The 20,983-nt window shown below is 40.7% G+C and overlaps 1 protein-coding gene across 1 annotated transcript; it reads left to right on the top strand.

The window, feature by feature from the left end:
- The first annotated feature begins 678 nt into the window (after positions 1-678).
- On the top strand, positions 679-16,880 carry WDR75 (WD repeat domain 75). Its single transcript, XM_021531408.3, has 21 exons — positions 679-782; positions 929-1,058; positions 1,862-1,927; positions 2,522-2,615; positions 3,205-3,329; positions 3,656-3,726; positions 4,265-4,378; positions 4,913-5,001; positions 5,790-5,948; positions 6,248-6,307; positions 6,397-6,512; positions 6,952-7,124; positions 7,881-8,044; positions 10,237-10,420; positions 11,810-11,904; positions 12,286-12,381; positions 12,937-13,106; positions 13,676-13,735; positions 14,390-14,533; positions 14,614-14,705; positions 16,529-16,880. The coding sequence occupies exons 1-21, from the start codon at positions 697-699 to the stop codon at positions 16,722-16,724; spliced, it is 2,484 nt and encodes an 827-aa protein (XP_021387083.2). The 5' UTR covers positions 679-696; the 3' UTR covers positions 16,725-16,880.
- Positions 16,881-20,983: the final 4,103 nt, after the last annotated feature.

The raw sequence follows: 20,983 nt of genomic DNA, 5'->3' as shown, positions 1-20,983 counted from the left end.
GCAGAGGACTCTGCCTTGCAGTGCCCTGCAGCACGTCCCACGCGCTAAGGCCAGGAGGGACCGGGGTGCTCGGGGGGCTGGGGGTGACAGCGGCGCAGCCCCTCAGGGCCGGCACAGCCCCGCCTTTCATCCTGGGAATGGCCGCGGAGAGCAGCCGGGGGAGGTTTCGGACGCAAAACCTGGTGCTGGGCACGGGCAGAACGCCCCGCAGCTCCCCAGCGCTCTGAGGGATGCTCGCAGGGGCGCTAATGAAGGGCGGAGCGCCCAGTACAAACCACCTGGCGGCCGGCTGTGGCCAGGTGAGGGGCGGGCTCTGCTCCCAGGAAACCGACGGGAGGACAGCGGAGGTTCGGGTTGGACATTAAGAATTCAGAGAAAGTGGATACAAGGAGCTGCCCAGGGAGGCGGCAGCTCCCAGAGGTGTTCAGGGAGCGTCTGGACTCTGAGCGATGGATGAGCCGGCTTTGGGGCCGCTCCCCTCCTGCGCCGCTGCCGTGTCTCCGTGAGGGGGCGCGCGGGCAGCCCGCCCACAGCGCGCGGCGGCAGCGGGGCCAATCAGCGCCGGGCGCGGCGGGGAGGGGCGGCACGCGGGCGGCGGCGCGGCCAATCAGCGCCGGGCGGGGCGGCACGCGGGCGGCGGCGGGGCCAATCAGCGCCGGGCGGGGCGGGGCGGCACGCGGGCGGCGGCGGGACGAGATGGTGGCGCCGGGCGCGCTCCGCGTGGTGCGGTGCGGGGGCAGCGGCCTGCGCGGCGCCAGGGCTGTGTTCTCCGCCGACTCCAAGCAAGTGGGACCGGGCTTGGGGCTGCCGCGCTCGGGGGGACTCCTGAGCTCCCAGCGGGGCTCTGCCCGCCGGTGTCCCCGCGGCCTGCGGATGCCGCGGGGCGCCCGGGCCGCTCGGGCCGGGGTAACAGCGTTTCCCCCGGCAGGTTCCTGCTGTGCGCCTCGGGGGACTTCGTGAAGGTGCTCAGCGTGAACACCGAGGAGACCCTGCGGCTCCTGTGCGGCCACGCCGACCTGGTGACCGGCATCCGGCTCAACCCGCACAACCACATGCAGGTTTGCGGGGGCGGGTCTGGCCGGGGGTGTCCCTGACCCCGATGTGGCACCGCGGGGCTGTCCCGGGGCTGGCTGCAGTTTGGGAAGGGGCTGGGTGTGACTGGGGCATCCTCGTGCTGATGTTTAGCTGAAACCTGACAAGAAGGGTAGAGCTATGTCAGTTTCCTACAAACACAAACGTGAAATGTCATGTGGATTACACTAGTTGAATGGAATGACAACAAAACTGAAATACAGCAAAATTTCCGGTTCTTTGATTGAAAGGGTAAAAGAACCATGTGAGAAGATCAGAAATACTGTGGTTGGTGTTCGCCCTTCTGTATCTGCTGGTAGTGATGCAGATGTGACTAAATCCCTTTAGTACTGTGGTTGGTGTTTGCCCTTCTGTATCTGCTGGTAGTGATGCAGATGTGACTAAATCCCTTTAACTTGCCCAGTGGCTCCCTCTGCCCCCAGCCTGCCTTCCCTGCTCCTAGTTTGCTTGGGCTTTTTTGGTGTCTCGATATAAACAAGACTTATTTACCGAGGGACAGATCTACATATTAACTTTGCAAAATGAAATGTTCACATGGTGGTTATCTGTGCATTCACTCTTTGTGACAATGTACATTTCAAACTACAGTGATAGTATTGTGTTTGCACTTTATTTGAAAGCAGCACAGAGCTGGTCTCTCCTGTATTTTTTATCTGGAATCATGGTTGTAATTTTATGTAGAATGTGGTTTGATATATTGCTATATATATCAATATATTTGATATATTGCTATTACTTATATAATTGTTTTTGGTTTTTTTATCTTCAGCTCTATTCTTCCTCTCTCGATGGCACCATTAAGCTGTGGGACTTCATGGATGGCATTCCCATTAAAGTATGTTGAGTTATTCCTGTTAAGAGCATGTCAAAAATGGGCACAGATCAGCCTGAGACGGGTTGTTCTACTATTAACACAACCTAAAACCCTTTTAATTATGGCAGGAATAGAATGTGTGGTGATAACGATAATGATGCAGATCCTTTCAGGGAAGAAGGTGGGAGATGTACTGACATCCTGACTTTGCTACCTGCTACAGTTTTGAGTCCAGGGTAGCTCTGGGAAGTGTGCTGCAGTTTGGGATACACCAATAGGAATTGATCCAGTGGCTTGATAATATGAGCTGCTTACTCTTGCTCACATTTTCTTCTAAATACCCACCTGCAGCACTTCCCCAGCACTCTGGGCATGCCTTCTGCTTTGTATTGGGGATAAGGAATCCTGAGGCTTTTTTATAAATCTGATGCCTCCATATTTTATTAGTACTGTTTTAACATTTGTATCAGTCTTTGATAGAATAAGGATGAATTTATCTTAGAATCAAGAATTTTAATTAATAGATGAACATTTCTTAAAAACATTATTTCCTTAGTTTAAAGACATATGCACAAATGTAGTAATTGCTGATTTCCTTCTCTTTTTTTTCTTCAGACTTTCACTGTAGGACACAAACTTCTGGCACTGTACACGCTTGCTAGTGCTGAGGACTCAGTGTTTGTTGTCATTCCAAAGAAGGGTGAACGAGGTATAGTACAAGCAGCATCTCCCATTTAATCTCAGTCATTCTGTGTCTGTGCTACTGTCCCAGCACCAAACTGCAAGAATGGGCTTTAATGTGGTAAATTGGGAAATATTTTTTAAATCCTGTGGCAGATGTCTAGTCCTTCACTTTGTACCTCTTCCTTTCTTATTCTGTGACACCTGTCATTCCAATATTTGTCTAGAGGAGTGCTTGTCTTTGCTTTTGAGGCAGGTACTGCATGGATATGGTTTCATAGATGCAGCTCATCTTTGAGCAGTGCTCACCAAGGTTCAGGTTATACTACTGAAGTTGGGTATGAGTGCTGGAGATTATTCTCCCACCTTAGGCAGTATTACCATAAACAGACTTGGCCTATTCACAGCATGCCTGGGTATTTTTGTATGGGATTATGTCTGCAATAAATACAGCTTGGCCTTACTGTGTACTATAATATATTGCTACTTCAGAGCAAGAGCAAATACTATGCAGCTTCTGTTGGATTCTTCTGCTTACACTTGCACTGCTAGCCATTGTCTGGTCCTTGTTCTTCAGTACTACTGTTGGTTTCAGACAGATTTTTTTCTTTGATCAGATACGTTCCAGCTGGTCTCAGTTAAGCTGACAAAAGGAACAGGCCAAGATCTGGAAGGCAAGGAGCTCTCAGTGGTTCTGGATGGGGTGGGTGCATCAACGAAGCAAATTGCATTTGGAAGAGAAGTATGTTCACCTGTGGGTTTTTTTCTTCTTTGGGTGTTGGTTGGTTGGGTTTTTTTTTTCCTCTCAAATGCTGTGCTGCTTATGCCTTTATACAAAGCACAGCAGTACTAAAACAAAACTGAAAGTAAAGGAATCCGTGTAAGAGCTATGCTTTCTTTAATATTACAAAAACAAAAAAGAAACTTTGACACTTACAATGGTAAAGTATTTACTCACCATCAGCTTATATGTTGCCTCCAGAGTAAAGTATTTGTAGTGAAATGTGCTTTATTTGTTTCTTATGTGAAAACATAATCTGTATGTCCTAAATGGCTTTACTTTAACAGGGTGCATATGTGGTATCAGTGAAGGATGTGCATCTCCAAGTTTATTTTTTTGAAAAGAAACTGCTGAACAGGTAAGAATGAAAATGTCAGGTATTGATTCAGTCTGATATATCCTAAATGTTTTTTAACTCATTATGTGTGTACACATGATATCATATTTGATTTTCTGCTGGAGGGGGTGTAGACACTGTATAATAAGCTTCCTGTAGAAATGATCAGTGAGCAGATCAATGCAGTGGTACCTTACCTTTGCAGCTGATGAGTGTATTTTTTTTTCAGTTAAATACTTAGGTTGATGCTGACCTGAAACAAGTGACATAGTTTGGGCAGGGCCCAGGCAGCAGGAGGGAAGCAGGAGAAAAGGAGAGGTAGAGAAAGACAGAAGCAACAACTCTTTCACCTTGATTGAAGGTGAAGAATTAAGGAAATCAAGAGGAAAATAAGTCTGTCACTATTTTTTGAGAGTGCATGTAACCATAAAAACTTGAATATGTTTAATTTTTCTGCTCAGAATTATTTTTTATGTGAACTAGCTGATCCTTTTGAAGATTTGTTTTAGAAAAAACAACCTAACTCTTACAATTAAAGTTCCTTTCTTAACTTTTGAAGGTTTTCTTTAAGTACAGTGAAGACAAAAGGAGACAATCGCTTCAGTTGTGTTGTGTGCCATCCTAGGGAGGATTGCATAGCAACTGGCCATGCTGATGGAAAGATTCGCCTCTGGTATGTGCATTTTGGTTAACTGTGTATCCCATTGACTCCTCTGACTGTAGGAATGAAGTCACACCTGAGCAAAGCAGTCTGATTTGTCTTTAGCATTGCCATTTTCAGAAGCCAGAATGAGCAATGAACCTGCAGTGCTGACAGTGTATATGTCAAGTGGAAAAAATGCCTAAGTTATGCTCTGTTAAATCTAAACTTGGGTGTAAAAGGTAATGTAAGAACTGAAATAACTCTTTATGGGGAAATAGAGTCCTAAGGAGAGCACATCAGTGGAATACATGATTAAAAACATTACATGTTTAAGTTGCTTCCAGGGCTGAGTTGCTCAGTACACCTAAGATGTGAGGTTTGGACCAGGAGGGTTCTGAAAACCTGTGGTGTGGTTCCTTCCCTCCTTCTGCATCACTTGAGCATAGGATAAACTAGTCTAGAAGTTAGAGGGCAGGATGATATAATTGATTCAATTCAATATTTCATTTTGTTTACTCTGTTGTTGATGTGAGTAAAGAATTGATTTTTTTCCTCTCTACACAGGAGGAATTTCCATCACAGGAAAGCGTACACATATTCTGCACTGCACTGGCATCATGATATTGTTATGGATCTGGCTTATTCTGTGGAGGGTGAGTAAAAGAAAAATAATAACCAAAACAAAGCAATGAAAAAAACCCTACAAAAACCCCCCAAAAATCTCCATCAAACAAAACCTCAAATTTGAAGTATTGCAGCAGACAGGAAACAATTTGTAGAAGCTCCCAAGTTTGTCCACTTACTAAAAAGTCAATTTCTAGAATTTTAAGTGTATCCAGGAAGGATCTGAAATAAAAATTAAAAGAGTTAGTTTTTAATATACATTTTGATTGACATTTATCATGTTAGATATCTGCCTTTTGACTTAGAAGGAAAAATCTAACCCCTTCTCTCCCCTCTTCTCCCTCACCTGCCTTTGTTTGATTAATAGTATAGATGAGTTCTTGCCAGCTTTACTTGCACCCAAATAAAACAAGCCAGTCGTGTCTGAGCTCAAACTTGCTGTCAGAAATACTACACTTTTATCTGAACTGTGTGATCTGAACTATTCTTCTTGAAGGAGAACAATTCAGCCATATCCTAACACAAATATCCAGCTGATTCAGAAAGTGGTGGGATCTACTACTCCCAAAGCATTGTTAAATTTCACTGTAGACACAAGTTCCTGTTACTTAATTAAAGTTTCTCTAGCAATTTAACAGGATATAAAGAAAAGCATGTCTGTGTGTATTGCCCAGGTTTGATATGATTGTCTATTTACTTGTGACAATTTAAAAAGTTTTGAGAAACTCATGTCTGTCTGTCATTGTAAAGACACAGGCTGCTATTTTTTATTTCTTATTAAACAAAACCTTTTAACTGTATTTTGTTGCTGGAAAAGGAACCAGGTTGTTGAGTGGTGGAGTTGAATCTGTTCTAGTCCAGTGGCACAATGAATCTTCATGCCAGAAGGATTTCCTACCTCGTTTGGGGTCTCCTATCGAGTACATCTCCATGTCCTCTGATGGCGTTCTCTGCTGCACCCTGCACACAGACAACAGTAAGCCAAAACACATCCTAGAATCACTTCAATGGAAATGCAAATCTGGATGAGCCTTATTTTGTTGATTTTGGATGAATTAACTAAGAACTGCATAAAATTTCATGAGTAACCTGAAAAAAACAGATTCTTTTGCTCTTTGATCAGTTCTGGAAATTTGCTTTGTGACTGCTGTAACTTGGCTTTCCACCTTGGTGTCATAAACTGGGAAAAGATAGATTTACAGTACACATGGTTACAGTTCTTTCCCATCATGAGATGTGTGCCTTTTGCAAGACTCGGTCTGCTTTCTCTTTCAGGAATTACAATAATCAACAGCAACTTACGGTTTTCCAGAAGTATTCAAGGGCTAATCAAAAGTAAGTGCAGTAAAATTTGTCTTCCACTTAGAGGGTGGAATGTATCACTTGATAGCTTTGGTCATTTGTCACTTGAATTTTGTTTCCAGGTAGAGATGTCAAGACTGGCCTAGTGGTTGATCCTAGAACCAAAGCTTTGGTCCTGAATGGAGAGCCAGGCCACTTGCAGTTCTATTCTCTCCAGAGTGACCAACAGTTGTTCAGTGTAAGTTGGATTGGCTTATAACAAAGCTTTAACTTACTCAGTCAAATAACTTAATATGGCAAATGGGAAAAAACCATGCAGCTATCCCACAAGGCTGGATTCCAGTTGAGATGTTCTTGGCTTTATCTCTGACTTGACTTGCTAAGCAAATCTAAATATTGATACTGAAAATAGTACTTTGAAACTGTGTGCTATCCTCTTAAATGTCAAAAATTTGTAGGTAAAACACTTTCAGATTATTTTTCATTCTTTCCTACACTTCTCATCATTGTGGAATGCATTGTTGTAATTCTGCTTTCCCCACGTGTTGGCATATTTCATGCCACGGCCCAGTCAGGTCTCACTGGAGCCCTCAGAACACCCTTTCTCTGTGGTTTCATGAGTGGTATCTCTTACAGCCCTACCTGAATTTTAAGCACACTGTGGCCTTGCTTTGCAGCTGGACATTGTGCAGCGCCAGTACATCCATCAGGCGGGTCTGAAGCAGTCGGACCTGGTGAAGGTCGCGTTCAGCGCTCGGGGCACCTGGCTGGCCACGGTGGAGGAGAGTGAAGAAGTGACTGACCCCGAGCTACAGCTGAAGCTGTGGTTCTACAGTGAAGAGACACAAAGGTAATGATAACAGCTGTCCTTCCAGCTGTCAGTCACACAAATCCCTGCACAGATGTTGCCTTGCAGAGTTTTTCCAGACCTGGGGATTTACCATGCATGCTACAACATCTGCGGCACAGCACAGAGTTGCACTGAATACACACAGGAAATAATTGCTCTGGATCTATTTTACTTACAGTAATCAAAGACTATTGTAGCCACAGGACTTAAATTCATATATTTTCTTGGTATTAAAAATCGTGGACCTGACAGAATGGTTCTGTAGCTCATACGGTTTTCCCACCTCTCTGTAATCCATCATTAATTGATTCGTTCTTCTCCAGAAGGTACAGAAAATTAAAATTTTATTGTTGGTCTTTAGCTAACATATGCATCTGTTTAATAGCCTTTCCCTAGTTTTCCCACTAAAAAATTACATTTTGACTACAAATTGTTATTTTCTTAAAGAAACAAAGCAAAAGAAAGCTGCTACACAGACCAACCATGTTGACTGATTTTCTAAGTACTGGAAAGACTGCCCAGGGTTCAGGCTGAGTAGTTGAGAGATGTTTGTCTAGTGATAATTCTTGGTGCTTGGCTACTGTATAGAAGCCATTAGGGAAACCTGATCTGTTAATGCAATACCATTTAGCTGTCTTAATAAGAAATTCCTTTGATTGCTCTTCTCCCTGCCCATTCCAGAATCATCTTGAACTGAAGTCTTCTCCATATTCCATATTAAACAGAATGGCAAGCTTCTGCTTTCTTTTCCTATAGCTTTGCACTGAATACCAGAATAAACACACCCCATGACAACCACATCACAGACATGTGCTTTCGTGACATGGATGAGCTGGGAGATGACTCTCTCATACTGGTAACAACTGGCAGAGACTGTGTGTTTAAAGTCTGGGTGATGGTAGAAGACTCTGATCCAGAAGGTAAGTGTGGCTAAAATATAACTTAATCTTACATCACCTTGTAACATAGAACCATAAGAATAAGCTGAGTTGGAAAGGACCTACAATGACATTTGAAGTCATGCTGTAGAAATTAAGACCCTACTTTCATTTGCTTAGTCCCCTGCATTGATGTGCTTTGGCTGCTGCATGAAGTATTGTGTTCTCCTGAGCATCCTGTGATGGTGTTCTGCCATAGTCCCACAGTATTAGTTTGGTATTGAGGTTCCTGATAAAGCCAAACACCTTGGCAAGATGCTGCAGAAAGGAATGGCAGCCCATGTTTGTTGGTTAAAGAACTGTTTGTGGTAATGATTTTTCCATGCTGAGAAAATGGATTTTTGTCAGTCCTCTGGGCTGGCTTTTCCTTTGAGACTCCTGCTCAAAGGAGCAGGATACAGCAATGTACAGCAGGATACAGCTGTGTTTGAGCTGACTTAGTGTAAAATAGCACTTTTGCAATTCAACAAATCCACCACTTAGAGTTCGATTTTTGAACATCCTTCCTTTCCATTAGGTACTTGAATATCATAGAAGGGGTATATAGGTATTTCTGAGATACTTTTAATAACTAAATTTAACCTCTTGAAAGACATACTATTGTTGACTTCTTTCAAACAGACCATCTGTGTATGTTTATTGATTGCTATATATGCCTCTGGATGTGAAACACAAAAGATTTCCAACATATTAATATTCTTCTACTTAAATGTTATTACAGTTTCAGGCACACTTAAGTGGCACTTTCCTGCCACTTGGGTGTATTGTCATTTCATGTTCCTAAGTAGTTGTGATAGTGGTCTTGCTGAACTGCTTGCAGTTTAGTAGTCTGTTTGTCTTTTCATGTTCAAAAGTACTTTTGAGCTTTGCCAGACTTTCTCTTTCCAAGCTCTTTGTCCCTCAACTGTGGCTGCTGATGAGAAGAAAGACAAAACCTTGTGTTGTTTACTGTATTAGTTAGATACTGTATTAGTAGTTATCTCCCCAATGGCATCTGAAAGAGTGTTTGGTTTTTGTTTTTTTCATAAATTATTCTGAGGCTAAATTATATTTTAACTTAATAAGCAGATACTTTGATCTTGAGTATAGTGTCAGTTGGGGATGAAACTTAATTTTTTTTTTCTTTTCACAAAATAGTTGTGTATCTGCTGACTGGCTTCATCAGGGTATTAGTATTTTAAGTGACTACAGGGTTTTGTTTCGTGGCATATGTGAAAGTACCAATTAATGGTGACTGCTGTGGTGTATTTGTCCAGTGGAGCAGAGTAGGAATGGTCAGGTAGAAAAGCTTTACACGCTGCAGTTTCTCTGCAGCAAACATTATTTTAGCAAAGAGCTCCTCAGTGGAGTTCACTCTGGTGTGTGTTAATTGCTGCAGGTCTCTTGCTGGGCCCCTAGATGGTGCCATGCAGTTGGAAGTACTCAATCGTTTCTGGCCTTTTGGTTTTTGTTGGTTTTGTTTGGTTTTTTTGGGTTTTTTTACAGGCAGGTCTTTTAATCACCTTGTAGCCATTATATAAAGGATAACTTAGCATAGGGTGATTTTCCTTTTTGTCCTCATCCTACTCAAATGTTTCAAAAGCATGTAGAAATTGTTTTATACTGGGAAATCTATGTTAATGTGATAAGTACATCACCTCGCTCCAGTTTATTTTCCGGATAACTATCAACAGTGGGAAAGGTGTCCAAACAGAATGCAGTGGCAGGTGAACCAACAGAAAGAAGCATGCTGGTAGGGTCATTTGGTGATACTCAAATCTTCTGCAAATTAATGACCTTTGTTGGACTCAAATGCAACCTGTGTTCAGATTTTGAATAATGATCCTGTGCTATTGCTAGAGTTACGACAGAACAATTTTTCCAGAACAATAAGTGTTGACTCTGAGAATCATTTTACCTGACCTCTGCCTCTGTGAGAGCACAGTTAATGGAGTTTTTCATGGTACATGAATATTGTACCATGCCAGTCTCAAGGTTCACTATTCAAATGCAAAACTGAGGAGAAATGAAAACCCTACCAGCTGTTTCTCATATTAGAACAGGGCAGATTCTCTGTACTCTTCAAAAATTATTAAAGAAAACTGCCTTGCTTTTGAGCCTACTTTGCAATAATAATTGAATTCTCCTTTCTTCATGTATGGACTTGAATTAACTGTCTTGTTCATTCAATGCAGCACACCATAATGTGAGTTGGAGCTGTGACTTTATAGGCAGCTACCACAACTACCAAGCTACAAACTGCTGCTTCTCAGAAGATGGCTCTTTGCTTGCTGTTAGTTTTGAAGAAACTGTCACTGTATGGGATTCACTTACTTGGGATCTTAAGTGTACATTTTGCCATCCACCTGGAAATATAAGGTACATTTTTCATCTGCTCTTCTAGGTCTCATTTGAACTCTCAGAAAAGAAAGAATCAATTCATAGCAGTCCAAGACCTTGTATATGTTCATAAACATAGACACATAAACATTGAATTTATCAGTCTTAAATGTGTATATAGAAAAGACTAAAATGGCTTTTAGGTGTTGGTTAAAAATAAGATCAAGTGTTGCAGTTCCTTCTTGCTTACTTACGTCTCTTATACCTCCCCTCCTTAAATCTATATCATGGAGCACAAAAATAGTGTGTTGATAGCCCTTCTCTTTTTCCCCATTAATCCAGGGGTGAATCAAAGTCCTGGAAAAGTATAAATACATGCAAGTTCTTTATTTGTGTATGCATGCATGCGAATAGAAAGTATATCACTAAACCATCAATAAAGGCATGATGACCTTATCTTGATTCTCTATAACCTCTGTTCAAAAAGCCATGTTTTCCTGGCAGACTATCCCAGCAATGCTCCATTGTATCCTGTCATGATAAATGACATCAACATCGTGTGGTCACAATATTTTAAACACTTGACACAAAGAATCATGGCAGGATACAGAGATTTCTTCCTTCCATGTGCTCTGTGTGTGTTTGTAAGATTTTCTTTTGCGCGATGAAGTCTGTTTCATGTTGGTCCTCTAAGATTAGAAACTGAGAAATGTTATTCTGAAACTGGTGTGCAAGAAAATTGTGGGAGGCACATGAGCCACCAGCTTGGTGCAGTGGCAAGCTTTTCCCAGGCCAGCTGCCTCCTCTTACAACCTTTACTATTTTTTATATTAAAAGGAAATAAATTATTCTCTGAATATAATGAACTACTGTATTCCCTGCATAACTTCAAAGGGCTATGCTTTAATATACAAATTCTGTCCCTTATTAGCTTTTTTGAAAATCTTTTACCATTAGAAGTCATAAGGCTGTTCTGTTATTCTCAAACAAGAGACTGAGAAATTAAATCACATGCTTTCTTCAACTGGAGCAGCTTATAATAACCCTTTTTTAACTATTTCTCTCATTCTAGTTCCCAAACAATAGTAGGGCTTCTTTAATTATTAAATTATTTTCTAATCCCAATGTCAATACTTACATTATGTATGGGTTTGTAATTTATTTAAGAGTTTTAAATCCCACCTTTGTATGTGCTGTGGAAATTTGTAATCCTTACATAGTTATGCACACTTCAAATTATCAGACTTACTCATAGTTGTGTGTGGGTTTCACGCCACTAGAGGTGAATACAAAAAGCAAACTTTGGATTTAAATACCAACACTAAATCATAACTGAATGGTTGTTGTGAGTTTTGAGTAATCGCTACATAGAAAAACAAAGAGGAACTCTGAAGGTGACTAATTTGTTTTGACTTTTTACTTCTGTAGGAACATCTGCTTTGGGAGACTAACATGTTCCAAGTACCTTATTGGTGCCACTGATTATGGCTTTCTGTGTTGTTGGAACCTGCTCACTTGTGCATGTAAGATCAGCTTGTATGTGTGCTAGAGTAATTTATTACTTGAAATTACTGTGAAACCTTGAAATAATTCTAGTTCAATTCTAGATGTAACACATTACAAAATGTCCTGTGGAATTTGGATTATTTTCATCCTTTGGATAGTATCCTGTCCGTGTGTATGTGCTTTGTGTGTGCAGAATAAATCTTGGGTTTAGTGAGCGATAACCCAGTAATAGGTAGTGTATCTTACACTTGTATAGGAGTTGATAGCATTTGTGTGTTTTTATTCACCAGGGAATGAGTGGAGCTGCCTTATCCAGCAGCTCAGGCCCTGTGTGTTGTATGTTTGACCTTTCACTTGGCTCCTTTTCACCTCTGGCTCTTGCCGTGTTTGCTTTTCAGTGGAGTGGAGTGCCCACCTCAACATCGTAATTCTGCAACCTGATCCCCTTTCTGAGCATATTGCTGCAGTCTCATGGCTCTCCAAAGAGTCCAGCTGTAAGTACAAAGCCTTCTTTCACAAGTCATAATCGGCAGAATTTGAAACTGGGGAAGCACAATTTCTGGAAGAGAAATTTTCTTAGAATTCAGACCATGAAAGTTGGAGAGGGACTTCAGTGTGTGCTTGCACCTGTGGAAACTGAGCCATATCTGACAGCAGCATTCAAATAAAGTGTATAACCATTTCTTCCAGCAGATAGTTTCAGGTACAGGATAAATCTCAGGATTAACCACACTTTCTGGGTGAGGGTCTCAAATCTTCTTGACCCTCTCTTATAAATACAGATTTGTGCAGCTACATTTTAGAGCTCTGACATTAAATTAAGATAACTCTTCCTATAGAAATGTTAATTTCTAGGTGTGTTCTCTGGACTGGAGTACTGTGAAAGGTACATTCTATTACTGAGTAAAGTTATTCAGTTATATTCATGTGAACTGGTGCTTGGAGGCAGTCCTGTCCATTCTTCCTGGCTGTGACACACAGGGCTTTGACAGCTGGCCAGAAGCATAAGAATTTCTTGATTTAAAAATAAGATATTTTTGGTTTTGCAGTGTTTGTGTTTAAACCAAGTGAGCCACGGCCAATCTACATCCAGAGAAATCTTTGTAAAGAAAAGATCCTGCTTGCTGCTTTCGTTCCAAGAGATGAACCTGAAATGATAAGCTCAGAAAAATACCTTTGGCTAAGAAATTCCCAACTGTTTTTTCTTACAGATACACAAGTAAGGAATAGTAATTGATAGGTGGTTCCTGGGGAAGAACTGGGTTTTTAAAATGGATTAATAGGAATTCCGAGTTCTGCTCATGAGCATAGGAGTTCCTTTTTTGATTTCAAATCATTATAAGCTATGCTTCGTTGAAAGCTTTCAACTGCCAAAACAGCCTAAGATCAAAATTATTTACTGGTTTTCTACTGTGAATAGTTTATACTGCTTCATTGATAAAATAGACTAGATAACATGGGAACATGGCCTATTCTCTTTAACTTAAACAAGCACCTAGAAGCTGTATGGATTATTGCTGAAATTTTCCAGGTGATAGTCGGTTTCCCTGTAATTTCTGGATGGGAGTGTGGGGTTTTTGTTTGTTTTCCAAAAAAGCCTATGGAACCTCTAGGTCCATTCTTGCTTCTCTTCAGTTTCTTTACAAAATAAAGAGGAAGAGATGCTTTTGTCTCTTCCACCTGACTGATAAAACTTTTGGGCCAGTTGGAAGCTTCTGTAGGCAAGCTATGTAAATATAGAAAGCAGTTTGACATATGATAACTGTGCTACATCCTTCTGTATTTTAGGAGCTAATGACACTTAGCACAAAGTCTCTGGAAGAAAGGCTCACGCCATCAAGCAAACAGGTACCTCTCATAGAAGTTCCATAGTGAGATGGACAGAAGAGTCCAAGATTCTGATGGTTGTTTTGTCATATTGAAATTCCCTTTTGTCATTACAATGCACACCAGATCCTTACCTGGAGTCACTTAGCTGAAGGGGCAGTAAGCTGCATTTGCTTATTTTTTGACAAGAAGTGCTGTTTGTAAAAATTTTTTGAAGTATTAGTGAGCTGCTCTCCATTTCCCCTGGGGAGTGGGGGTGGGGGGGGGAAGAATACTTTTCTTAAAGATTTAACTTACACAAATGAAGCAAAATGTTGAGTAAGTTCTTTCCTTATCTTGGAATATAAATGATCTTTTGGCTCTGTGGAATCAGAAAATCCCATCCTTTGGTTTTCTGGCACATGCACCACCTTCCATGTTTGGAAGTTAATAGATCAGCAAACTTAAATCTAGTGTTCTTGGGTCTAGATTCTGGAGAGTTTTGCAACCCTCTGTGCAGGATTCTCTCCTTCTCTCCAGACACCTGACAGAGAATGAGTACAAAGACCACATGGGTCAGTTGAGTTAAATTTGAGTGTAGGCTTTTCTTACTTGGGTTTATTCTGAACTTTGGTAACTTAAAAGAAGATAGAACTTAGATTTGTGACACTAAAATTCTACTTACATTTTTCCAAGCTGGCAGTAGAAGAAAGTCTTCCTGTGACACCATTTAGTGTACTGTTGGGAAAGCACAGACGTCAGCAAGCACAGGAGGATATAGACCTTGGAAAACCAGTTGTTCATAATAAGCAGGAGCAAGCTTCACCTGCTGTCAAAGAGGTAGGAGTAATTACAGTAAATGTGCAAGCAAAATCACAACACACAAAGCCTTTCATAAAGTTTCTGTTTTATCTTTGCAGCTTTTGCACACTCCAGCACACGTTTTGCCGTCTGCTTCCTTCCTCTGCACTATATTTATTAACTCGTTGCTCATCTCCAAAGAGAACAAAAGGTAAGAAAAGTACAAGAACTCTCCTTAGTTGTCAAAGTTACTTTAAATTATGTGAGTCTTTGTTTGAAGTGTAAAAGCAGTTTTCAAACTCCCTTTATCTATTCAGTAATTTACTAGAATACTTCAGTGTGGTAATGGTCTGCCTGTTTAGTGTACTGGCTCTATTGTTGCTGTTACTTTTGCTGGGTTTTGCATAGTGTGCTTATACACAAAACGCTGCCTTTTACACACAAATATTCTCTATGAATTTAACTTTATTCCAGTGCTTTAACGGCTTTTTAGTGCTATTTTTGGTTAAATATTAGATTCTCAACTTTATTTGAAATTACTATGATTTGCTGCATAATTTCTAGATACACCAATAAGTTAGAATCTTGATCTTAAGAATTTGTTTAGAACTCAAATGTCATTTCTAATTAAACTACAAAATACAAGCATATATTGTAAGCACAATTAAGTTTGGCTTACAGTGCCTTAATGCCAATTTAATAGAGTAGTTTGGTAGGTATTTAAAATTGTAGCTTGCTTCTGTGGGATCAAAGAAATGCAGGCACAGGGATTATGACAGTGGTCTTGTATTAGCATTAATATCTTGTCACTAACACTGAAGGCAGTTCAATGATTGCATTTCTGTGCCATCTATTCTTTAAAGTGCTTCATGAAGCTCTGCCAGGCCAGGGATGAAAACCTGTCCTTGCAATCAGGTGTTGTGGATTTGCCAGACGGGTTCGCAGGGCCAGAGCTCACCAGGGAGCAGGCACAGCTCCTGAGTGTGCCCTGGCTTCTGCCATTGTGCCGGCCACTGCTGCAAGATCTCTGAGTGCATGGCGCAACAAAACAGCCACAGAACAGTGGCAGAAATCTAATACATGGGAACTTGCATCTAGTTTCAGTCCTGAAGAATGTGAGAGTTCAGTGACCTGCGTAAATATTTGCGCTTGCAGAGCTTGTACTTTGACAGTGGTGACTACTGTGGCTGTGCATTTAAAGGTACATGTAAGCATTGGGCCCTTAAAGATTGACCACCATTTATCACTGTATAGTGTATATATTATACAGTGGATATATTATTAACATTAAATGCTTATATTTTCCTTGGCAATATGATAGTAATGTGTGCTTCTCCATTTACATTTTGTGAATAATGAATAGTTTGTGTTAGAACAGATGATTTTTAGAGGACCAGTACTGTTTTGCCATGCAGTTCACTCTTAATAGATCTGCAGTATTTATACAACAGATACTTTCATTAATACTATTAATTAATGCATTTTAAATTATAACAGTTCCATATAATTTATTGTAATTGTGCTTTATACATCAGCACAGGCTTAAAACTCTTGAACTCAGAAGAGAACAGCCACTTGAAACATCTCTCTATGTTTAAAGAAAAAAAACCAAACAACCAATAATTTTTTTTATTCCTAGTAATGCTCTAGGTATTGCAGCAGTTTTTAAGACCAAGTGACCCTTTTCAGATTTGAAATAGAAGAATGGCCTTCTTGAATAATGTCTCATCTATCAGTATAGCCAACATTCCTGATCCTGTAGGACTGCAATTTTATAACATTTGTTTTAATGCTGATCTGCCTGCTCTGCAGTTACCTACGATATTTCAAGAAAGAAAACTCTTTTAAGTTCACTTAGAGGAGAGCTATATGAGAAATGGATTGAAATTGAGATAGCAAGACAAGTATAGTAGGTAGACTGAAATGAAAAAAAAAAAAAAATCTTTATTTAATTGTTCGCATGACACTTCTCCCCTATAGTACTGTAGTATGTGAGAGTACCTGTTAATTCAGTTGTTTCCAACCATCTTCCAGTGCTGAAGAAGTTGAAGAAATGGAAAGTGAAAAAGCAGAGGATGAATCAGATGAGGAAGATGTCACAGCAATGGAACAAGAAGATACAAGCCATGTGGAATTATTAGGAGAGATTACATGTAAACTGTCTAAATCCCAGGAAAAAGAGCTACGAAAAATAAGAAAAATGGACTACAGTTGGATATCAGCCTTCTAAACAGACATCTTACTTTTTTTATACTGCAAGTTGAAGCTTTGTGGATTAAATATTCTTAAAAAAAAAAAATCAGGTCCTCTGGCCAAAAATTTTAGCAGCTTCTCTTTTCAAAGGAATGCAGAACAAGGGGGAATGATTAAAGGTTTGAAAAGCTGATTCTGCTCTAAGTTTATTACTGATTCTCTATGACCTTAGAAAATGCTTAATCTGGTTTGGGGGCTTCCCCTCCCCCCCTGCAAGTGTATTTAAAAGGCTAATAGCAAAATTGAGTTCATTGTCTGACTTGTGATCAGTTAACAAAGTGACAGCTCAGCTGCTGAAAATCGTCCCCACTGAGGCTGGGTTACTGCTGCTAAAGCAGCAGCAGCAGCAGCAGCAAATGCCTTCAGTTAGTGACAGAGCTTAGCTCAAGATATGGCAGGGGAGATCAGGGTGGTTCTTGCTGCTGTGTACAGGTAACTAACAAGTCTCCTCCCCAGAAGGTCCTCTACAGCTGTTGAGACAGATGAGAAGTGATTTAACAGGCCTTGTTAGAGAATATAGATATAAATCTTTTGTAGAGTTCACACAGTATGGAGATTCTTAGGTGGAGGGCACTCAGTGTATCAGACCACTATGAAATCTTTCCAAATATCAAGACAACTGCATCGTGTAGGAGATTAATCAGTTTATGCAGCAGCCAGGTTAACAGGCCTTTAATGCACCAGCTGCAATTCCAATATATCACTTAACTATGCACAGCACAGTGGAGAATTGAAGTGGTGAATTTGAGGGCCTTAGAGTGAATACAATCTCTGTGGTGCTGCAGTATGAAGGCAAGCAGATGCAAATGGCACAAGTCACTAAAAGCTCTGAAGAAACAACATTTTGTTAAAACTATTCAGATCAAAAATGCTGGAACAAGAACAATCCAACACTCAGTGAAACCTGAGTTCTCCCTACTCTGCCTTTCCAACAAAGAGGAGGACCCTTTGCTTCCTCTCCTGTGTTAACACCATATAGTGGAAGGCAGTTAGTGGCAACACATAACTTTTTGAGAGGAAGTGTATCCTACAACAGACAAAATCTGCCACTTTCACCCATGTATAGAAATACTGAAATTCATCCATAGGCATCAAGGAAAGCAGCTCAGAATTATTTTTCTGGTAGGTTTACCTCTCCCATTTTAAGATAAAGGCACTGTTTGCTCCCTTGGTGTGCTGGCAGGTCCATCATCAGCTGCTGTGGGGTTAAAGAGGTCCAGGCTGCAGCCAGGGAGGAATGGATGTTGTAGCAGCACCCAGAATGTGGCACAACAGTGACCTGTACATTTAGGAGGGAGGTACTTTGGGTGTTGGGCCTGCCATTGTGAGTCTATGGGGAAACTCTTAAACCCTGAGAGGTGGAAATGCTGTCATAGAGACAGGGACACCGAAAAGGGCTGTTAAAAACAATTCTACCAATAGGTTTGAGTGCTGCCCTCAGGAAAAAAAAAAAAGCCAAAAACTGCTTTAAAACCTGTTGCTACAGAAAATTACCTTTTAATTCTGTAAGTTCACTATTATTGATGTCAAAGCATGGATGTGAGGATATGAAGATACTTTAGAAGACAACATTAGTTTCTGTAAAAAGCTTTGGGATGTCTGCCACACAACTTGAATTGAGTGATGATGATAGTCCCTTGCACACTCTTTATGTTTCCTCCTAATCAGACATGAATGTGAAAAATAGTTTAGTAATCCAGTTTCAGCCTAAACTAGCTAGGGCTAACTTAGTCGCATGGCAGCAAGGGGCTCCTGCATCTTCTCATACAATAAAGTCATGTGAAGTCAGCTCTTCAGACTACCATTACTTACAACTGTGAGGCAGGTTTTCTTCTATCGTAGATCACTTACTAGGACTAGTATTACTGAGAATTTTAAGGAAAGTTTTTAATCATTAGGCATTTTTCTTTCCTGTTTAGGCCTTAGTATGCAGAAAAATAACATTTTAAAACCTGTACAAGTTTTCCAAAGTTAGTTTGCCTGTAAGTTCATGCCTCTTACTTCTATCACACTTACAGGGAGAGAAGGAAAACATGGCCTATCATAATTCTGGCCAGTTTTCTGCTTTTGTATTTTTCTCCCTTTGTATAACAGCTTTTTAGATAACCTCATGGTATATGCAGCTGAAGCAAAAAAAAATCACAGCTCCCCAAATGTTAGCAATTTTCATTTCTGTCCCTCTTGCCTGCAGAGCTGAAACTGATACCGCCTTTTCAGAACCTTGGACCCAGTGGATTTTTCCCTAAATGCAAAGTTTCTACAGAACAAATAGAGAAAATTATTTAAGACTGTAACTGACAAATACTAGGTTTTGAAAACTCGGAAACATTAGAAAGTACAGGAAAATAAAAAGTACATATAGTCTCCCTCCAAAATATGCATCATACTAGGAAAGACACACTGAAAGGTTTTTGTATTTTTCCTTAAATAGCATCAGACTTCAGCTCTGTGAAAAAACAAGTATGAGTTAATCAGGAATCTATACACATGTTGTTGCAAAAGTGCTGCATTAAAGCCTGGTGGTGGTACTGTGTCAGCAACATTTAAGTGTGGCTTTAAAGGAGGAAACCTTAATATCTGTTCATGTGGGTTTTTTTGAATTCACATGTTCCTGTGAAAGTCAAGTGCTTTCCTGGAAGCCAAGCTGGTATGAGCAAGAGACAGCTCACGTGCAAGTCAGCACGTGAAGGTGCAGTTCAGTTTTGTGTTCAGGTAGTAGTGCACTGTGTTAGAAATCTTCAGCAAGATACAGCTTTTAGACTTAAATCTTTTGTCATTACTGACTTGGTTTTGCTTTTCCTAGCAGACTGAATGTACTGGGATATCAGAGGGCCCTCACTTTGTCGTTCCCTGTGTGTGTTTTTTCTGCTCAAGAAGGAAATACATTTCTGGTTACAGTTTTACTGCAGTTAATAGGCACATTCCTGACCAGCCTTTTAGAAAATGCCTTCTGTCTGATACTGCAATTACAAGAATAAAGAATGCAGAGGGAGTGCTGCTACTGATTTGTCTGTGGCTGTTTTGGAATGCTTTAGTTTTAAAACAGTTCTCTGCTGTTTCAATCTTGTGTATCTCAGTAGCCATATCAGTCCCTGTATTTACTGTGATGTCCTAAGTCAAATCTTCATTTGATTTTTTTGGCTTCTGCTTCTTCCTTCTAAAGGCTACTTTATAAGATATTATTCTTTTATAGAAAGATTTGACACAAAAGACCATAGAGAAGAAGGTTGAACTTAATCTCATTATTCCAGTTACATGATAAATACAACAGGTAAGAAAATACCTCTGCATGTGTGGAGGTCAGTGTTCAATACCTGTGGGTGCCCTGTGCACACAGCAGGAAAGCGATTCACAGAAGCAGCCACAGCTTTATTTAGGCTGAGGGACAGAACACACGAGGATGGCAGGTGCCTAGAAGGGAACTTGTTTACTTCCCAAATTTTCCACTCAGACAAGTGGTTGGATAAACATGAGGGTCTGAAAATGCAGCAGCTAAGGCAAGCATTACAAAAAATAAATATACAAGCAAGGTCTTATGGAGCACATTGTGGCAATGGGCTTTGACTGAGGGGCTGCTCCTCTGAGACTGCTCAGGTGTTGCTCTAAGTGCTGAAGAGGTGGCCAGTAATTTTAGCCCATTTGTTCCAGTCAAGTGTAGTTCCACAGAGACTGAAAATCACTTCTCTCCAGTGGCATTTTGTGAGGCCCAAACCAGATATTGGTTAACAGCAGCTCCAACACGTGCCCTGTCCTTGGTGGGCAGACTTGGCAGGAAAGCTATGAGAAAGAGGCTGATATTACTAAACTGTAGTTGCTATGGATTTTTGAGTTCAAGAACGGGGGAAAAAAACCCTGCAAATTTTGCTGCATGTTTTAGGATCACCTGGATCTTTGTATTTCAGCCTAACAATCATTTGTGTGTCTGACCCTGGGGAGGCTCTTTCAGATACCTCAATCTGCCAAATCCCAGTCTGCAGTGAGCCTTCTAAAGCACATGCTAACAGCCAGAATTAGAACCAGCAGAGAATAGGACAGAGAAAAACAACAACAGCTTCAAATATAACTCAGAGAAACCTGAACAGACCTTCTGCCCCATAGCAGAGGAACTGAGGTATATTTATTCTTGACAGATGCTAGCTAGTCTAATTTTGCAGACCTCTGATAAAAGCTATTCTATGTATGGGATCTGTTCAGTGCTTACCTTTTCTGACAGGCACAGTTTTTCCTAATAAAAGT

Source organism: Lonchura striata, chromosome 8, assembly GCF_046129695.1.
Source record: "Lonchura striata isolate bLonStr1 chromosome 8, bLonStr1.mat, whole genome shotgun sequence".
Lineage (NCBI taxonomy): Eukaryota > Metazoa > Chordata > Aves > Passeriformes > Estrildidae > Lonchura > Lonchura striata.
Note: the sequence above shows the minus strand (reverse complement) of the source record. Positions and strands in the feature narration are given on the sequence as shown.

Excerpts from the sequence above, each read along its gene's own strand:
- WDR75 (XM_021531408.3), top strand. The coding sequence starts at position 697 with ATGGTGGCGCCGGGCGCGCTCCGCGTGGTGCGGTGCGGGGGCAGCGGC. Across the intron at positions 1,059-1,861 it reads ACCCGCACAACCACATGCAG|CTCTATTCTTCCTCTCTCGA; the intron begins GTTTGCGGGGGC and ends TTTTATCTTCAG. Across the intron at positions 14,534-14,613 it reads CTTCACCTGCTGTCAAAGAG|CTTTTGCACACTCCAGCACA; the intron begins GTAGGAGTAATT and ends TTATCTTTGCAG.